The 18093-nt window shown below is 48.3% G+C and overlaps 5 protein-coding genes across 5 annotated transcripts; 2 read left to right on the top strand and 3 right to left on the bottom strand.

The window, feature by feature from the left end:
- Positions 1-155: 155 nt before the first annotated feature.
- GGS25DRAFT_498685 (Nup133 N terminal like-domain-containing protein) lies at positions 156-5476 on the bottom strand. Its single transcript, XM_049261726.1, has 4 exons — positions 4735-5476; positions 4585-4654; positions 1129-4521; positions 156-1074 (listed from the first exon to the last, which is right to left on the bottom strand). Exons 1-4 carry the CDS (start codon positions 5065-5067, stop codon positions 728-730), a joined length of 4143 nt encoding a protein of 1380 aa, XP_049114601.1. The 5' UTR covers positions 5068-5476; the 3' UTR covers positions 156-727.
- Positions 5477-5907: 431 nt separating this feature from the next.
- Positions 5908-8643, top strand: GGS25DRAFT_498684 (AFG1-like ATPase-domain-containing protein). Its single transcript, XM_049261725.1, has one exon. The coding sequence runs from the start codon at positions 6553-6555 to the stop codon at positions 8521-8523; it is 1971 nt and encodes a 656-aa protein (XP_049114600.1). The 5' UTR covers positions 5908-6552; the 3' UTR covers positions 8524-8643.
- A 40-nt stretch (positions 8644-8683) lies between these two features.
- On the bottom strand, positions 8684-10216 carry GGS25DRAFT_363469 (snare-like protein). The gene is made up of 2 exons (XM_049258147.1): positions 10029-10216; positions 8684-9836 (listed from the first exon to the last, which is right to left on the bottom strand). The coding sequence occupies exons 1-2, from the start codon at positions 10077-10079 to the stop codon at positions 9108-9110; spliced, it is 780 nt and encodes a 259-aa protein (XP_049114599.1). The 5' UTR covers positions 10080-10216; the 3' UTR covers positions 8684-9107.
- A 496-nt stretch (positions 10217-10712) lies between these two features.
- On the bottom strand, positions 10713-14467 carry GGS25DRAFT_515052 (Mu homology domain-containing protein; the record flags this gene model as incomplete). The annotated part of the gene is made up of 4 exons (XM_049263043.1): positions 10713-11815; positions 12809-14200; positions 14231-14367; positions 14424-14467. The coding sequence occupies 4 exons, from the start codon at positions 14465-14467 to the stop codon at positions 10713-10715; spliced, it is 2676 nt and encodes an 891-aa protein (XP_049114598.1).
- A 943-nt stretch (positions 14468-15410) lies between these two features.
- GGS25DRAFT_498678 (Mpp10 protein) lies at positions 15411-17938 on the top strand. Its single transcript, XM_049261724.1, has one exon. The coding sequence runs from the start codon at positions 15616-15618 to the stop codon at positions 17878-17880; it is 2265 nt and encodes a 754-aa protein (XP_049114597.1). The 5' UTR covers positions 15411-15615; the 3' UTR covers positions 17881-17938.
- Positions 17939-18093: the final 155 nt, after the last annotated feature.

The following is an 18093-nucleotide window of genomic DNA, read 5'->3' as shown; positions in this document are numbered from 1 at the left end:
GGAAGACAATTGGAACCTACAAATTAAAGACCGTGAAGGTTAGACTGGTCAGCTGCCTTAGTAGGGAGTATAGACAGACAGAGACAGAGCCATTAAGATGAAAATGCCCTCGAAAATAGGTTTGAATGAAGAGGAAAGATATTGACGAATGTATCGTCTTATGAATTATCTCTAGTAGACTAGCTAGTAAACTTTCACACAATACTACTACTAGTACGTGAGCCATTCCATGAATGAGCACCCAGTCAAGAAACCGAACTCGGGGCTTTACAAGTTCAAGCCGAAAACTACGTCGATATATCCCTTTCAAAGTTCAGAACACGCACAAGAAAACCGCAAAGTCAGCCTTAGTAAAACTAACGAAGAAAAGAAAAGCGTCGTTGTCTTGTCTTGAGCAAAAGCCACCCCCTAACTAGGTAAGCGAAGCTATCTCCATCTCCGCTAATATGAAAAATCTCGGCATCATAATTCTGTGTGTGTGTGTGTGTGTGTGCTACCAGGAAGATGCTTTCCATCAGAAAAAACCCCACCTTTGTTTCTCGTCAACTTTTCCTTTCCTGCCCCCCTATTGCCTAACGGCCATTATATAAAGCAGTAGGCACGCAACGCATTATGCAGTTATGGTACAACGAAATGAAAACAGTGAATTTCTCATGCCCAACTCCGAAATACTCCAGTGCATTATTGTCCTCGCGAGGACTCCATGTGCTTTTCAATACCAAAGCTCTCAATGTGTACCGTTTTGTCCGTTCGTATCCTCCGATGCCTTTATTTGCTTTCTTGCGGGCCCTGACTTAGGTGTAGGTGAGCTCACCGCTGCGGCGGTAGTCGCATCATATTGTTGGTCTACCGCTTCTTCAGCATACTTTCGTGTCTCCTTGGCCCATTGCTCCAATCGATGTTTTTCGATGTGCTTCAGGAGGTTGTTATCTTCCCATTGCATCACCTCAAGTACCTTCTCGCGGTAACTCTTCTCCATGTTCTCGAATCGTCGATCCAGGGTCTCTGTGTAGACCCCGGCGACTTCTGATGGCGATAATCGGCGATGTTCGTTCTTGTCGCCACCGGTTTGTTCTGTTCTCATGTTAGTTTCATATTACCACTACAATTTATGGTTGAGATACTCACGATTCGCATATAGTGTGCAGTAGAACTGGAAGAGGTCTGTCTGACCCAGGACTTCGACAATATCATTATCATTCTTGAGGGAAGTGTTGTTAAGCTGTGCCCAGTCTTCCCTCAGGAAACACCTTCGCCATATGAGTCGCTCAGCTTGTACACGTTCAGCGCCCTTGAGGCCGTTGTAGGCGACTCGAATAGCTGCGAAGAACTGGTCGGGCATGTGCTCCCTTGTTTCTGGCGGAAGGGTAATTAAAGTCAGAAGATCGATTAAGGTGAGTGGGTCCAGAGCTTCATGATTCAAGAGTCGTCGTAAGGCGTCTTCGAATATTTGTGTAAGAATCTTATACTTCTTGGGGATCTTAAGTGCAAAGGTTTCTTGTACGAGACTGAGCTCCTCTCCCTCAAGCGCCACACTAATGACGGGTCGAATTTGAGTATCGTAGAGATCATCCTGAACACTAATGATCGCAAGTTCCTTATCAATAGCCTCTATTTGTGCGTCCTCTGCAGCCCCGTTCGCGTTGGCGCCCTGGATGCTCATAGAAGCCTTGCTAGAAGGTCGAGAGGACTCGGCCATCCTAGCCAGCTTACCTAAGCTAAGCTCGATCTTCTTGTTCCAGACCTGCTGCTCACGCGATAAGCCAAGGCTCAGAAGTGTGTCCGCAGCATGATCAATGTCTTCCTCACTAATGACGTCGTTGATCCAAGAAACTTTAGCGAGTTCGGGCTTTGTACGGAGATACATTGTCTTATATTTTCGATCGCCATCGTACTCGAGAAGGGCGTCGACTCCGAAAGTGGCGAAAAGGTACTCGTAAAAAGGGAAGGCAAAAGCCTTGCCATATGTTACGAAATACTCCCGTACTTGTTGTTCCTTTGCCGTCATCTTTGTTTCTACCTTCTCAATTTGATCCGGGGAAAGGCCGGCGGTATCAAGCCGGGTCCGAAGCCCATCGATTTCGCGGGTCAAGATCTCCGCAAGGGCAGGGAGTGACTCATGATTCTCGGCAATCCTGATTGCAGCCTCCCAGTTCTCTGTCTGAGCGAGGAGAACAACCTTTTCATAACGATCTTTCTCGTAAATGCTCTCATACTTCTGTCCATCAAGAACTTTCTTTGGGTCATCGCTTGCGAGGTATGACCGAGATAGCTCTTGGACGACAGTGAGATACACTTCCGTCATCTGTGGTAGTAGTTCACGAGTCTTGAGGACCAATACATTGGGCACTTCAGCATCTGCTGACCAATGCTGCTTGACCCATTCTGTGGAAAGTTCCACCTGTCTCTTCACGTTGTTGGCGATGAAGGGATGGCAAGTCCAAGGCGTTGAGAGACCAGTATAGTCACTAAATAAAACTCCATGTTCCAGCAGTTCACCAGCTAAACCATAGAGCTCCAAGTTCCTCGAGCGGAATTCGAACGCGTCTCGTATTGCGCTGTTGTAGATTTCAGCTGCCTCGTAGATCAAGCGGGTTAAAGACCCCTGGTCTATGTTGGCCCGAGAGTTGTGTTTGATGACCTCGTAGGCCCAGGCGATGAATATTTCCATACGATCGACATCACGAATGAACCAGTGGCGCAATTCATCAACCTCTCCTTTCGCAGCGTTGGGTTCCGACTTCTCCTCGGATCGGATGTATTCAACAATTTCAGCAACAATGCTCTTCTTGGAAGCTGCTGGCCTCAAATGCGTGAAGTCTTCGTGCTTGTGCCAAATAACATTAGCCACATGTAGTTTCTCCGCATTCCAAAGTAGCTTCCACTTTGTAGAACGATCCAGGTTGACATTCAAACTCTTCATTTGCGTCATGATTTTCTCCAGATATTGCACACGTTCTTTAATGTTGGTGTCAACCCTAACGGCGAGAGACGAGAATTGCTTGCCGGCGGAGGTGAGAATCTCCTGACTCAATTCCAACGCAGCTGCACCATATTCTGCGTCGGTAAAACGCAGACCATGCTGAACATCGAAAACAAGGGGGTTATCCTCTTTAACGCCAAAGAACACAGCTTGCTGGAGTTTCGTCTTAGCTGTAACCTCTGGAGGTTTCTCACTTGCGAAACGCTCAACATCTGATGTGGCAACGCGCAAAGTACCTGCACCTCTAACTAGCATCAAAGCGGCCGGATTCTTAGGCCGAATACGAGCCGATCTGCCTTCGCCGACTTCAAAGCCCAGAGCCTTGGGCTCTTCAATGCCCGAACCAACAATCTCGAGTGTAGGGTCTGTTCGTAAGTCAACAACGTCTTCGAACAAGGCGGGTAGTAGATGGTTGTCCTCGAGGATCTGAGATTCGGGCGAGTCGGGGGGTTGGGCTATCGAAGCTACCACGGCAGCATGGTCGAAAACGAGGAACGCGATGATGTTGGGCCTTGGGAGATACAATCGTGGTTTCGCGGGAGCTTGTGGCTCTGGTGCCGTATGATAGGCGGATATTGGTCGAACCATGCCAATCTCGATCGGGTTCTCCGATGAATTGGCAGTAGACAAAATAACCTCCACGATGGTGTAGCACCACGTTTGCTTGCTAGATAATGCGGCAAGAAGTAGCAGATGTTGCTGATCCTCGGACTCTGGAGATGGAAATAATTGGGTCATTTCGGTGTACTTTCGATCCAGGCCTCTGGACACGAAACAAAAGTCGAGTATCTTGAGCGACTCAGCAGGCATCCTAGCGTTTGCGTTGTTTGCTCGTTGAATAGCTCCGAGGAGAGTATTACGAGCATCTACTTCAACTAAGATGTCATGGTGACCTCCACGATGTACTCTCCAAGAGTGTAGCCGACCCTTAGAGGTTACAGCAACGACAGTGCATTCGCCCTGTTTAGAAGATCGTTCCGAGCGTACTGCTGCGATGTCTCCTTGTGAGGCAGAATGTGACAGCGCATGTCGAATACTGCCAAAGAAACCGCTGTTAGCGGGTCCAAGGTTGGTTCGCAGGTACTGTGTCGAGATCTTGGGGCGGCCATGAGCGTCTCGAACACTCAAGTAGGCCATACGTCCACTACTGAAAGCGATAATAAAACCCGCCGCTGATTCGGCATGGATAACTTGAATGGCAGACTCTCCAGAGAACATGCCCGGAATGGTATCCTCAATACCATTTCGCTGTTGTCGCATGAAGTCTAGCGTCGTCGCGCTCGATATTGATTCCCAATAGGTAACTTTTCCGCTAGTAGGCATGACTACCACTAAGCCTGGCTCGGAGGAAGAAGCGGATGGAGGAACGAGAGCGCCTAGCGGTAGGGGATCGGTCGAATGTGCCGATGGGTAGGGTAAGGCGAAGGTGAATGACTCGGGGGATGTGGTAGGGGTCGCATATGGCCACAGGATAGCATGAGTATGGGACAAGCTTAAGGCATAGCCTGTATTACTGTCGATGGAGCCATGCTGGCGACCTACAAGTAGAGGTTAGTTGAAAAAAGGCGAATATACGAGCGGTGAAAGGGTAAAAAACGTACTCGTAGCATCCAGCTTCAGTCGATCAGGGAGAGCTGGAAGTTTTCTGACTTCGAACGCGATATTGGTTGACTACGGGAATGTGATCGCGTTAGTAGATTATACTCGAAAGATGTTGTATATTTAAAACTTAAGTACAGAATACAACTTACGAGAAGTATGCTACCATCCCCTTTTCCAACGCGCTCACCAGTACGACCTTTCTTGGACCTCAAACTAAGCTCCTGTTTCGAAAGAGCAGACTCCTCAATTCCATCTTGTTTCTGTTCAATAATCGGAGGCCTCGCAGACTTAACCTCGTATGTTTCCTGAATAACAGCAGAATTCGCGAATGTTTGATCATTTAATGGAACCCTCTGTCGCTTCGCCTTAGGTTGTTGTGGCAAGTTTTCTGAACTTAATGGACGTTGGCGTCGTCGGCTACGAGTTGTGGCGATAGCAGGGGATGCATTCTCGGCGTCGTGGATGATCGAAGCCGAGAACATGATGCAGAATTTTTGCACTGCAATGACTTAAAGGAATGTAATCGAATCAGGGATGCAATCGGGTACCGTAGCGACGATTGAGAAATCGAAATTAACGATATGTTGATTGAAATGGAAAACAAGTGCTCATCGTGAGCAGGTTGTTGGGGTTGTAGAGTGAGTCTAGTTTGCAAATAGAGATGTTGTGGTGGTGAGAGGTGATAATGGTGAAGGTGAAGAAAAAAGAATTGAATAGGTTGAAGGCATTCGTTCGCGAAAGAATGACGAGGCCGTCAATGTTTGGCAACAATTGATTGGGCCTTGTTGACCTTGGCTTGGTTGGTGCTGCTGAGCTACTGGGGTATTATATTGAGTGGGAACTTGAACCTTGGAAAAAAAATCTCAAAAAAATCAATCCATAACAATGCTATTTACCTTCAGCGGCTAGCTATGCACTATTGGAGGACGCACCGTTGCAGTGCACTGACCACATGCACCTACATAGGTATCGACTTACCTTGAACATTCACTGGAATTTAGGTGTTACATAGCTATGTCTACCTATTAGTACCTAAAGCAGTAGAGCTACATACCTAAGGGTTACCTGCACTACGTAGCGCGGCTGAAGCTAGGCCATTTTAGAAACGATAGGTCCCTTCCACGTTTAAGATCCGCATCTGTACCGGTAGGTAGATATGGATCCCATGAATTGATGCTTTAGGCTTTTACATAACTAGTAGGATATTACATAACGGCCACATGGCCTGTGCGCTGGCACGGTCCACAGACTTCAAGTTTAATCCAATCGGCCACATGCAGGTGAACGAACTGTGGGGCACATGGCAGTCTCTCAAATACCTAGGTTAAGGTAAGGGTAGATACTTCAAAGTCTTTACATATCACATTCCTGGCATAAAGTTCTTGACTTCAAGAATGTCTTGACCCTTGACGATGACTTCGACCTTGAACAACTATAATATTATATATCGTTTTTTCTGAGTGATTGGAGCATCTAAATTTAAACACTTCTCATATTGTATACGGTACAATTCATCAATCACACGATATCTCTTTGTTTGCTCTTTACCGAATCACTGAATTACTACTATGTAAAGATTGATCCATCATATACTCACAACCTAAGTTCCATTTTTTTCAGCCTTTTCGGTTCCTACAAGCAAAGATTATATCTCTTTAATATCTGAATACATGGGAAATCATTGTACATCACGACAAGGCCGCCGTTCTGCAATGTCTACCCATCGCAACCACAAGAGTCACCTAGGATATCCATGTGTTCTATCATAACATACTTTGTTCTTGATATCACTTCTTGTTGCGAGAAAATGCACTATTCATTTGTGACCTATTTTTATTTTTATTTTTATCTTTATACTGGGCTGGCTCATCTTGGAAACACGGTCCTTTGAGAGGTTTTTGTGTCCTAGAAACACAACCCACCTATATCTTCGAAGACGCCCAAGAAGGGCTGAACCATAGTCTAGGATGAGTTTGAGACGAACCTTCAGTTCGGTTACTATAACTGATCCCCTGGTGAAGTATCAGTCATTAGTAGCAACGGGAGTCTGCAGCCCTGACGGCGCTCAGCATAGGCTAGCTCTTCACCTCCAAAAGGTCTATCATCGTCTCAAGGATTATACACCTTCAACCGAGTATCGCGCGAGACTGAAGGCTATCACTGATGCCCTTGACCGAACCAGGAACAAAGATGACGACTCGTCGCTTACTCTCGCAGTCAAGAGTCATCCCATTCGGCGCAATCCCCTTTTTGCTCGCTTCTTTGCGCGCAACGAGAGTAAAGATGCCATGGCTCTGATAAAAGTCATCACAGGCTACGAAGAAGCTATCCACATAGATTCTCCTCAAGGCCTGTTTCTATCGGGAGAGGTAGGTACAGGTAAATCTATGCTTCTTGATCTCCTCGCCGACGGCTTGCCTACGAGCCGCAAGAGGAGGTGGCATTTTAATACATTCATGCTACATACACTCTCCCAATTAGAGCGATATAGGAAATCACACCAACATGCCGGTGAGCAAGAATACTCGCTATTGTGGATGGCCAAGGAAATGGTTGAGAAATCGCCTATTCTCTTTTTGGATGAATTCCAGTTACCGGACAAGGCAGCGAGCAAGATCCTTAGCAATCTTTTCATTGCCTTCTTTCAATTAGGCGGTGTTTTAGTTGCCTCTTCGAACCGCATGCCAGAAGAATTGGAAAAAGCTACCGGTATCGAGTATGTCCCATCTACGGCTGGTGGCCTCTTAGGCCAAGTATTGAGGCTAAGGGGATCACGCGGGAAGGGGGAATTATTTGGCTCCACAAGCGATTTTGCTTCTTTCCTCGAAGTTCTCAAAGCGAGATGCCAGTTCTGGCACATGGAAGGGGGAAAAGACTGGAGACGTCGTGAGGCTGACATATCATTTACCAAAAGTGTAATGGCATCTGCTGCATCTCAGGACTTGACGAGTTCGCCTGTATCTCACCTGACTTCAAGTGAAGAAACGGAAGATATTGACAAGCCAGACGGTACCGTAGTGACACCGAGAAATTATTTCCTCGTAGGCGAAATCGACGACGCCTCATGGGAAAAGACAACAAATAGCCTGGCTTCGCCTTCGGAGGAAGTTGATTGGCAGTCCTTGACACTGACTGTCTATGGCCGAGCTATTACAATACCACAACAGTACGATGGGATCGTGCACTGGGACTTTAACGATCTGGTATCCTCCTTTGGACCAGCCGATTACATCACAATGGCCTCGACCTTCCATACGTTCATCATCAACAACGTGCCAACTCTGACAGTTCTCAAGAAGAACGAAGCCAGAAGGCTGATCACATTATTAGATGCTCTGTACGAGGCCCGGTGTAAACTAATAGTGCGAGCGGAAGCCGGCCCCGATGATCTGTTTTTCCCGGAAACCAAGGCCACCCCCTCCACGCCCACGAAGCGAAATTCCTCCCAGCAAGGAAGCGAGAGCGAGAGCATGGAAGACGACGCCATCCACTCCGAGACCATCGCCGAAGCCTACCAAGACACCACCTCTCCCTTCCGGCCCAACATCTCCTCGTACACCGAAACGAGCAACAACAGCGACGAGGAAACCGACTTCGACGCCGCCGCCAAGCCCAAGGTCGACTTCAGCAACACGGGCGCCTTCACGGGCGAGGACGAGCGCTTCGCCTACAAGCGCGCGACCAGCCGGCTCTGGGAACTCTGCGGCGCGCAGTGGCACGCCCGCACGGGCGCGTGGTGGCAGCCGCTGCCGAGGGAGGCCCGGCACTGGGAGCACGCGCCGGCGTCGAAGCCGAGGCCGTGGTCCGTTGAGCAGAGTGTGCGCGGCGACGATGCGAAGATGGGGTCGGCGGTGGAGCTCGAGGAACCGGCGGGGCTGCAGAGGTTCAGGGTGAAGCAGTTGGTGGAGGGGTGGTCGGAGAAGAAGAAGAAGGGGTAGGTAGTAGTTTGACCTAGGTGTATCGTAGCATATATATATACATGTAGATATGTACAGTAAATACGTAGATATTCATATTAGAGTTTTAGGTACCTACCTACTTAGGGAATCCAAAAAAAAAAGGGGGGGGGGGGGGGCTTGGTGCCTACTTTTGATATCATGATTTGATTTGATTTGATTTGCATCATAGAGCGCGTACACTACACTACACTACACTACACTACAATACAATACAGGCATTGCATGTAAAATAAACCTCACTCCCCTCTCCATCCCCTTCCCCCCTACACCCCCTTTTACCGGTAGGTGCCGAAGTAGTAGTAGTAGTAGGTACTAGTAGTAGTAGTAAGTAGTACCTAAGTAGTAAATAATAAACGCCCGAACACCTAATGCTCTATACCGCCCCTTAACGCCGTCCGTATATGCATATGCATATGCATAGGTACCTAGGTAGCCATCTACCTGTCTACCTACCTACCTACCTACCTACACGCACGCTCGCTCGCTCCAAGGCAAGAGGCAGAGAGAGAGGTGTGTGCTCACATCCTCCTCCCCCCCCTCCCCTTTCCCTCTACAACATGCCCTCACAAAACAGTAACCCCGGGCGCCCACCCCTCCCCAATCCTCCTCATCTCCTCCGCAAACCTGCGACTCGAGATCCTCTTCCCCCCCACTCCCCCTCCCCCCGCCGGCGGCAGTATCAACGGCGCGTGCTCATCAGGATCATAGAACGGGTTCTGCAACAGCCGCACATACGCCGTCTGCATCGCGCGAAACACGACCCGCAGCTCCGCCTCCCGTAGGCCGACGCCGGTGCGCAGGCCCAGGCCGCCTACCGCTGCTGCTGCTGCTGGGGCTGGTCCTCCGGAACCGCCGCCGGCGAGGGTGGTGTTGGAGGCGGATGCCGAGGTATTATTGTTGGTGTTGGTGTTGCTGCCGCTGCTGTTATCGGAGGGGAGAAAGCGCCCCCGCATGTCGACGACGGCGACGAACTTGACGCCGGTGTTCGTTTCGAACCCGTAGGCGGCGAGGCGCTCGTCGACGGCGTGGAGGAGGCCGAAGTCGCCGGTTACGATCGGGGCGGTCGCTGCTCCTCCTGCCCCAGCGGCACCGGGTGTAGTGGGAGCAGGGGAACCAGAAGAAGCGGTGGTGGTGGAGGTGGTGGAGGCGGTGGCGGCGCGGCGGGCGCGGGTCTCGAAGACGTCGAGGGTGCTGCTGAGGAGGAGGGAGAACTGGAGGGGGGTGCGCAGGGGGGCGCGGGTGTTGGTTGTTGGGTCGTGGGAGGCGAAGATGGTTATGTGGAGGGGGTTGTTCTGCCGTTTACCTGATGCGTTAGCTAGTTGTTTCTTCTTCTTCTTCTTCTTCTTCTTCTTCTCCTCCTCGTTTTCTTGCTTTTTGGTATTTAATCCATCTATGTAGGTCGGTACCTAGGTATGCGTGTGTGTAGTGCGAAATGGAGGAGGGGGTGTGAAGGAAAGGGGGGGAGGAAAAAAAAAAGAACACACGTTTCGACCTATTACGCCTAGGCAGGCTATAGAGGGTATTGCGGTCGGCATCGGTACATGTGCATACACGCCAGCTTCAATCTATTCCAAGGGTTCTGTTCTGTTCTGTTCCGTTTCGTTTCGTTTCAGTACTATGTAAAGTTGAGAGTTGGTTTTCGTCTAAGAGTTAGCAAGGTTGGGGATTGAAGCTTGTGAATTAACTTTACATACCAGTAACATTTGAACTACTAGGTTAGGTACGTAGTTACCCGGTACCTAAACTTTCACAGCGCCCAGGTGCCGGTTGTCAATTTAGTGCTTGCGCAACTTGGGATAAGCTCAAAGCCGACCCACTAATTCTCGCCTTAGTGAATCAGGGGTCCAGTTCCCCCCTTGAGCCATATGTCATATTTACGGTACATGCATCAATAAAAGGACGTCTTCTAAAGCATTATCCAAGAAAATGTTGACAGTAATATTTATTTTATTTTTTTATTTATTTTGAATTTACATGTAAATTCTTCGAGTTATATAATGATTCAATGATTCCAATAGAATTGTATCCAAATATTTAATGTCTAGTAGTTAGGGAGGTACACTATAAGGGTATGACTTACAAGTTCGAGAACATCAGAAGCTCTATCAGGGAATAGTGTATACAACAATATGACGTGTCGTCGACACCAAAAATCTATATGCAAGACTTTATAAATGATAGTCATCTTCATCATCTACCAAAAGCTCAGTCTTCTCAAGACCTTTAAGCACGTCCTCGATCTCAAACGGATCCGTGATAGCCCAAACGCCGCCTCCCTTGACCCAATCCGTGCCGCGCATACCGACCTCCTTGCCTACGAGGTTCCTGCCAACCTTACCGGGTCCGACACCAATCCATCTCCGGACCCTTTGTTCTTGGTCTAGATACTTGATGCTGTCCCACCACCTGACCGTCTCAAGACACTGGCGCGCCAGGAGGTCTTTAACTTCTGCAACGCTCCCGAATGGCCTGGCGCTCACATTGCTTATACACTCTAATCGCCCCGGGAAGGTGATCACGTCTTCGTTTTCGCGGCCTTTCACCCTGCTCTTTCTCGAGACCAACTCCTTCACCACATTAACCGCCGGCTTCATTATGGGGCTGTGGAACGGACTATCGCTGTTTAATCGAACCGCTCTTGGGTCGTGGCCAAGGAATTGTCGAACATGAGCCGTTAATTCTTTGATCCTCTGTACGCTACCGCTTAGGACGATTTGGTTCTTGCTATTGACGTTTGCTATCAGCACCTGGTCAATTGGCTTCATAGAGTCGGCGCTCTCGCTCCTCGCACCCGCGCTGCGGTATCCCACGAAATCGTCTATGGTTTTGATGAGCTGGTTCAGGTACTCCGGCTCCGTGACCAGAGCCACCATGCCGTAGTCGCCGCCGTATTTCTCCCGGGCCCTGCGGGTAGCTTCCGCCATAGCCTCTGCCCGCTTGCGCACCATGTACAAAGCGTCCTCGAATTCCAACACACCGGCGGCTACTAGGGCGGCGAATTCACCTAGTGAATGCCCGAGGGAAACGTCTGCTCGTTCAGTAACATGGAAGCCGAACTCGCGCTCGAGAATACGAAGGATGAGAATCGAGGTCGACATGATCGCAGGCTGGGCATTGGGTGTCGCAGTCAGCATCGTGCTTGGCCCATTTTGTATTATGTCAGATAGCTTGAAGCCCATATAGCTGTCGATCTCGTCGATAATGTGAGCGGCGGTGCGCGGAAAGGCTTCGATCCAAGGTGTTAACATCCCAACTTTCTGAACCCCTTGGCCTGCGATCATATTACAGCTAGTCAGCTCACGTCAATGACGTAATGTGCTACAACAATAATGTCTAACCTGGGAAGAAGATGGCCGTCCGGGGCCTCTTGGCTTTTGTTGACGCATAGTACCGAGCTCCCAATCGCTGTATACAAGGCGACGTAGTAATTGGCGTATCGGTAGGAGAAAGCCGGCAGCACACAATGCCAAAGCTGCGGAGCGGCCGGCGCAACGGGGAAACTAACACGCTCATCGCCAATGGACAGCTATAATTGAGCTGCGGCGATCGATTCTCACAATCATTACAGGTTGCTAGTAACCTATTCTTACAAGTATTGAGGAAGCCACATGCAAGTTAAGAAGTTTGGTAAAGTATAGTTAAAAAGAGGTAAAGAGGTAGAGAGGTGGAGAATGGGGAATTCGGGTTAAGGGATTGATTGAAAGTTTAAAAAACGCCGTCAGAATGTTCGAAGCTTACAGTAGATCCATCTATGGTATGACTGTAAGGCACCTCGGCCTTTGTTAGTGGGCATCCCCCACATCTTCCCCGGATTACTACACCCGAGAGTACCCGTTGAAAGCTTAATCAATAGGTACATACATGTAGTTACATACATATGTAGTTGCGAATAGTTCTACGTAAGTACCTAACCTTAGGTACTTATAATATCAATGATATACTAGGTATTTCCTACTAGGTGTGCAGTTATATTCGATCTAGAACCTCAAATAAACATATTCAAATACCTAGGTAAGCCATTGGTTAAATGCTAGTTGATAAAAGCTGACCCTGTTGATCTACATATGGGTAACATTGAACATTCATCTCCCTGACAAGCGCACCAGAACGCCAATCATGCATTGCATGCAATCCATACAACTTCACAAGTATACTCCAACTCCTAATCTGCTAATGTAACGTCTAACCCAGGTGCCAGGTACCTGTCTACTAGGCACACATGTACGTATGTGCCGCCCCCTATTAGCACTAAACTCCAGCTAACATCTAATTTCAACACCCCCCTTACTAATAGTCAGATACTTGACCCCTTTATACGGCTTCAAGCTCTCGCCGATACCACGACTCTTTCTGGGGTCGATTAGAATACTTTCAACTCGGATTCCGCTCGATAGCCATCCCTTGACTGAGAAGCTCACTGACGCAGAACTCGGCATCAATATTTTGTTCTGCGCAATTTTCTTTGCGTCCTTCTCCCCTGACGAAACCCCTTCGTTATCTTTTGGCTTATTATTTATACTGCTTTGATACGGCTCATCGTAAGTATAGTCTTTGCCGAAGCCGAAGCCGTTAGGATCATCGTCTTCTTGGTCATCCGCCATGGGACCCTGAACCGAGCATCGAAGACTGAAATATGATCCAGCCGAGAGCTCTTTGGTTGGTATATGCCATTCAAGCACCTTTTCTCCTATACTAAAACTGGCGTCTCCCTTGGTCGGCCGAACATCCGATAAGTTCCTAACATCGGCAGGCAACGGTACCGAAACAATGAGATCTTGCAGTAGTGGTGCGGAGGCCGAGCCCGGGTGGGAGGCTCCGAAGCTCCTTCCGCCTGGACCTCCTCCCCTCCCGGATGACCCAGACATTGAAGAGCCTGAATTCCCAAAGTTCTTTGTTGTGTTAAGTCGAACCTCAAAATCAGATCCAGTTGATCCTAGGCCAGTCTTGACCTCGATGCTCACAGGGAGCCTCAGACTATTCGAACTCATGCTTCCGCTCTTCCCATTGGTAAAGGGGAGTAGATCCACCTCGTAACCTGCTAGAATGAAACGTCCGTCTGGAGGGATAAAGCTAAGTTCACCGGGGCAATCCTTCCACCTGTTTAATCGCACGCATGGATGAAATACTGGCAGTTCCATAACACTCTGCAAGTTGTGTTTTCCAGAGGGTCCCGTAATGTTCACGAGAATATCTGGAACCCCGGACACTTTGGAGGTAAAGGCAATGGTCCCATTCGCAAATGCAGCAATCGGTCTCCCAGATGGTGCTAGTGTAACGGATAGAGTCTCAACAATGTCGGCATAAAGCTCGTTAGACGTATGCCGCACATTGGCTCGCCTCCAAGGTAGAGCCGGCGCACTTTGAGCTAAGAGGGATGGCACAGGTGCGGCACTCGGAGATTTGCCAGGTAGGTTAATGCTTCCCAGTAGTTTCCCTAGCAGCCCCTCCACTTCTACCAAGTCTCTCAAAGCATTCGGCTCGGTGGTGTTAACGGTGCCGGCATCGCACATCTCAGTCAATAGTTGGGCGACGACATCGTAATTTGCTTCGATCTTATGCGCAAGCACGGGGGCGCCGAGAAACTCTTCGAGGGCATCGATGACGCGATGGAGAAACTCGAGGACGAGAAGCGGTTCTATTTCGGACGAACTAGTGGCTAAGTAGAGTAGGTTCGCGTGTGTAAGACTAAAAACAAGGGTTGGAGGGTTGGTGTTTGGTAAGTAGATCAGGTTCGGTCTCGGTGTTGGATGCTCGAGGTAGAGTGGAAGAAGATGGTTTGCGGAGAGCGGCCGGGAGGTGTAGATGTTGGAGAGAATCGCACGACTTAAGTCTATTGTCAGTATGTTTGCAAGGACTTGATAGCTATTTTGGGTACTAACTTGTGCTCATCGTAGATGTGCAATGCTTCTATTACACCGTTCATGGTAGATTACTTAGCATCTCGTAGATGCTCTCACATAATTATCGGTGCATTGTTTGTATAGGTATGTACATGAAAATAAAAGAGTTGCATGTGGATTCAAGTTTAATGCCGTCAGTTGAAGTATCGTCTTATCGATAAAGATTGGGTACTAGGGTAGCTCCAGGCTTTTGTTCGTGTGGGGTTAATCATTTGCTGATCCCTCTAAAGAGCTATGCACCATATGTACATACTCGTACTTCGTACACATGCTGTTGTCTAACTCTACTACTAGTAGTATAGCAGTTAAACTCCTGACAATCGGTTCAGATGACCAACATTAGTTTTCAGAGATAAGAACTCTCCAGAATGTATGTAGCTTACCTGATGCTTGCCCTTTTTCTCACTAAACCCTAGTATTTTCTGTTGCTGAGCAATGTCTTGAGATGGCTTTCTAGATCCCATATAACCATTTATCTCAGCTACTCAAATTTAGGCCAAAGTCGATATCCTCAGCAGATAAATATCAATGAAGTGAATCCCGCAAGCCTCCGTTTCACTCTTAGCCGTAAGGAGGTGAGTTGTAGTAGCGTATGAAGCTCTCAAGAGTCAACGAAGTCTTCAGGGGTAGTTTCCACGACAGACACCATTCAAGCACTAATCCTCGCACGTTTTATCTACTGTGTAATACCTACGTAACCAGGTAGATAGTCAACTGGAAGTGAGTGCCTAGGACTGCAAGCTAAATCAACTTCCATCCAATGGTTCAACTGCCATGTGTATAGGTATTCGGCACAGCTACTATCGACCGGCACCTACGGCTCGACTCCGATATGTAGGAATGACTACTATGGCAAGTTGAAGTTCAGTAGATGCAATTAAGAAGAGCGATATACCTATAAAGAGCTTCGAGAAATGCATACATTCCTCTATCTCAATCTTGAAATGTATTTATCGATATTTTAGGTGGGGTTCTATACATGGGTGGATCCAAGTTAACCTAGTACCAATGATCGGCAAGCTAAACCCCGACAAAGAAGTTTTAGCTGAACCTTGGAAATTTTTCTGCAAAGCGGTTCATTTTTTTTTTCTTCATTTATCGTCCATTGAATTGCGCGAACGAAGTATCCATATATTTGCCCGCTTCCGCGCCCAAAAAAAGATAACGAGCAATGGCAGGACCTGCTAGTACCACGTCCTCTATGACCTCAACTTCTCATACATTAACACATGCCCCATCTGTAGGCTTTCTGTCTTCTTTCGCCGATCCCTCCAAACCTTCCAGCGCCGTAGAGATGCTGGAACTCTTCGAAGCTATAAAGTCGGGAAATCGACACAACTTTTTACAACCTGCATCTTCGATTCCAAATGCCTCTCTTCAACTTGCCAAAGCAACATTAGACGCATATGCGGGACAAATATGTGACGAGCAGCAGCAGCGCCAAAGAGAGGAGAGTAAAAAACGAAAAAGAGTCGAGGCCCGTCTAAGTAATGGCGAACTACTGAAAATCAGGAAGCTTCATGTGGACGGTTTTGAAAGTGGCCAGGTCTGGCAGCAAGCAAGAAGGGTCATCACAAGCGCCTTGCATGATTCGAAAGGCGCGCTCCAGGAACTAGAAGACCGGGACATGATATTAGTAAACGGCGTCAACGGAGACTCTCACGCCGATACACTTAAACCAGATGAAAATATTTCGAAAGCCATCCCGGATAGCGATGGATCTGCCTCAGAACTAGACGATCCAGACGATTCGGAAGGATCTATAGATATCGATGAAGACCTACTAGACGAGGAGGATCTTGACGATGACGCAGAACTATCCGGAGAGGAGATGGAGGAGGGCCTTGAGGATATCGATGAGGAGGAGGGGGAGGAAGACTACGATGACGAGGATGAAGAGGATCAGGCCTCACAAGAGCTCGTTGAAGATCCGAATGGTCTCAACGATGGATTTTTCTCGATCGATGAATTCAACAAGCAATCTCAACTGTTTGAGGATGCGGATGCCCGCGGAGATCCAGATATTGATCAGGCGAGTGACGATGAAGAGATAGACTGGCATGCCGACCTACTCTCCGCGAAGCCATCTACGAATAAGAAGAAGCATCCGAAGATAGCTGATAAAGTTGAGGATGAATTACTCTCTGACGTGGAGGGTGATGAGGATGACCAGGACGAAGATGGAGGACCTACATTCGGTGATATGGACTTGGATGCACCGGAAGGAGAAAGTGAAGATGAGGAAGACCAAGAGGATGACGGAGAAGATTTCAATGCTAATGAGATCCAATATAAGGATTTCTTTGCACCCCCCCAACGAAAAGGGGGCAATCCCCGCAGAGACAGAAAGTTTAGGGGGACTCAACCTACGGAACCAGACAACAATGATGTTGACCGAGCAATGGCTGACGTTCGTCGAGACTTGTTCGAAGACGAATCGGAGCGGGAGGACTCGGAAGATGCTCTATCTGATGCTTCGGCGGGCGACCCTAAATCTAGAAAGTCTGCACATGAAAGACGACAAGCTAAACTAGCACAAGAAATTCGAAAGCTCGAAGCCGCAAATGTAGCTAAGAGGGAATGGGCAATGTCTGGTGAAGCCAAGGCTATCGATCGACCAATGAACTCTCTGTTAGAAAAAGAACTCGACTTTGAGCATGTGGGCAAACCTGTGGCAATTGTTACTGCGGAGATGAGTGAGAGCATCGAGGACATGATCAAACGCCGCATTCTAGCCCAAGAATTCGACGAGGTCATCAAGAGGCGCCCCGATGCCTCCGAGTTCTCATCCAATACTAGACGTGGACTTGTCGATCTAGAGGACACCAAAGCCAAGCAGTCATTAGCTGAGATCTACGAGGAAGAACACGTGAAAAACGCGAACCCGGATTCGTACGTTAGCAAAGCTGACGAGAAACTTCAAAAAGAGGAGAAGGAGATTGAACAGATGTGGAAGGACGTCAGCTCAAACCTCGACGCTCTCACTAGTTGGCACTACAGGCCAAAGCCATCTGCACCCTCACTTACGGTCGTATCAGACGTGGCAACGATCAGTATGGAAGATGCCCAACCTACAACTGCACAAGGTGTGGGTGGTGGTGATACCGCTCTAGCGCCCCAGGAGATCTACAAAGCGGGCAAGGACACAGCTGAGAAGGGCGAAGTGGTTGGCAAGAACGGGCTACCGGTTGCGAAACAAGAGATGAGCCGGGAAGATAAGGCCAGAAGACGTAAAATGGAGAAGGAGAGGACACGTAAGGCAGGCGGTCTCAACAACAAACCCCAGAGTGCCAAAGCACAGGCACAGAAACAAACACTGGGAGATCTCAAGTTGGGCGGTGTCAAGGTCATCAACAAGAAGGGTGAGGTTGTGGATATGGAGGGGAATAAGGCGAAGGCAGCCAAGGTCGCGTCGAGCAATAGCTTTAAGCTTTGATGCGGTGATATGATGAATAGCATAGTAATACAGTTTATACAGTTTATGATCTGTTAAATCTTCTTATATTTCTAATTTTTGTTTGGTAATTAGATGCATGTGAACAGCGTGCCGTATGAAATAGAGGTCAAGTATGAAGTAATGATAATATTTAGAGTACCTGATAGGCACAGTACTCAGTTCGGGCCTGTTCGGTATAAAATAGTGCACGGG

Source organism: Hypoxylon fragiforme (assembly GCF_022984875.1).
Source record: "Hypoxylon fragiforme strain CBS 206.31 chromosome Unknown GGS25scaffold_7, whole genome shotgun sequence".
NCBI lineage: Eukaryota > Fungi > Ascomycota > Sordariomycetes > Xylariales > Hypoxylaceae > Hypoxylon > Hypoxylon fragiforme.
The sequence above is the reverse complement of the archived record's forward strand: the minus strand, read 5'-3'. Positions and strand labels throughout refer to the sequence as shown.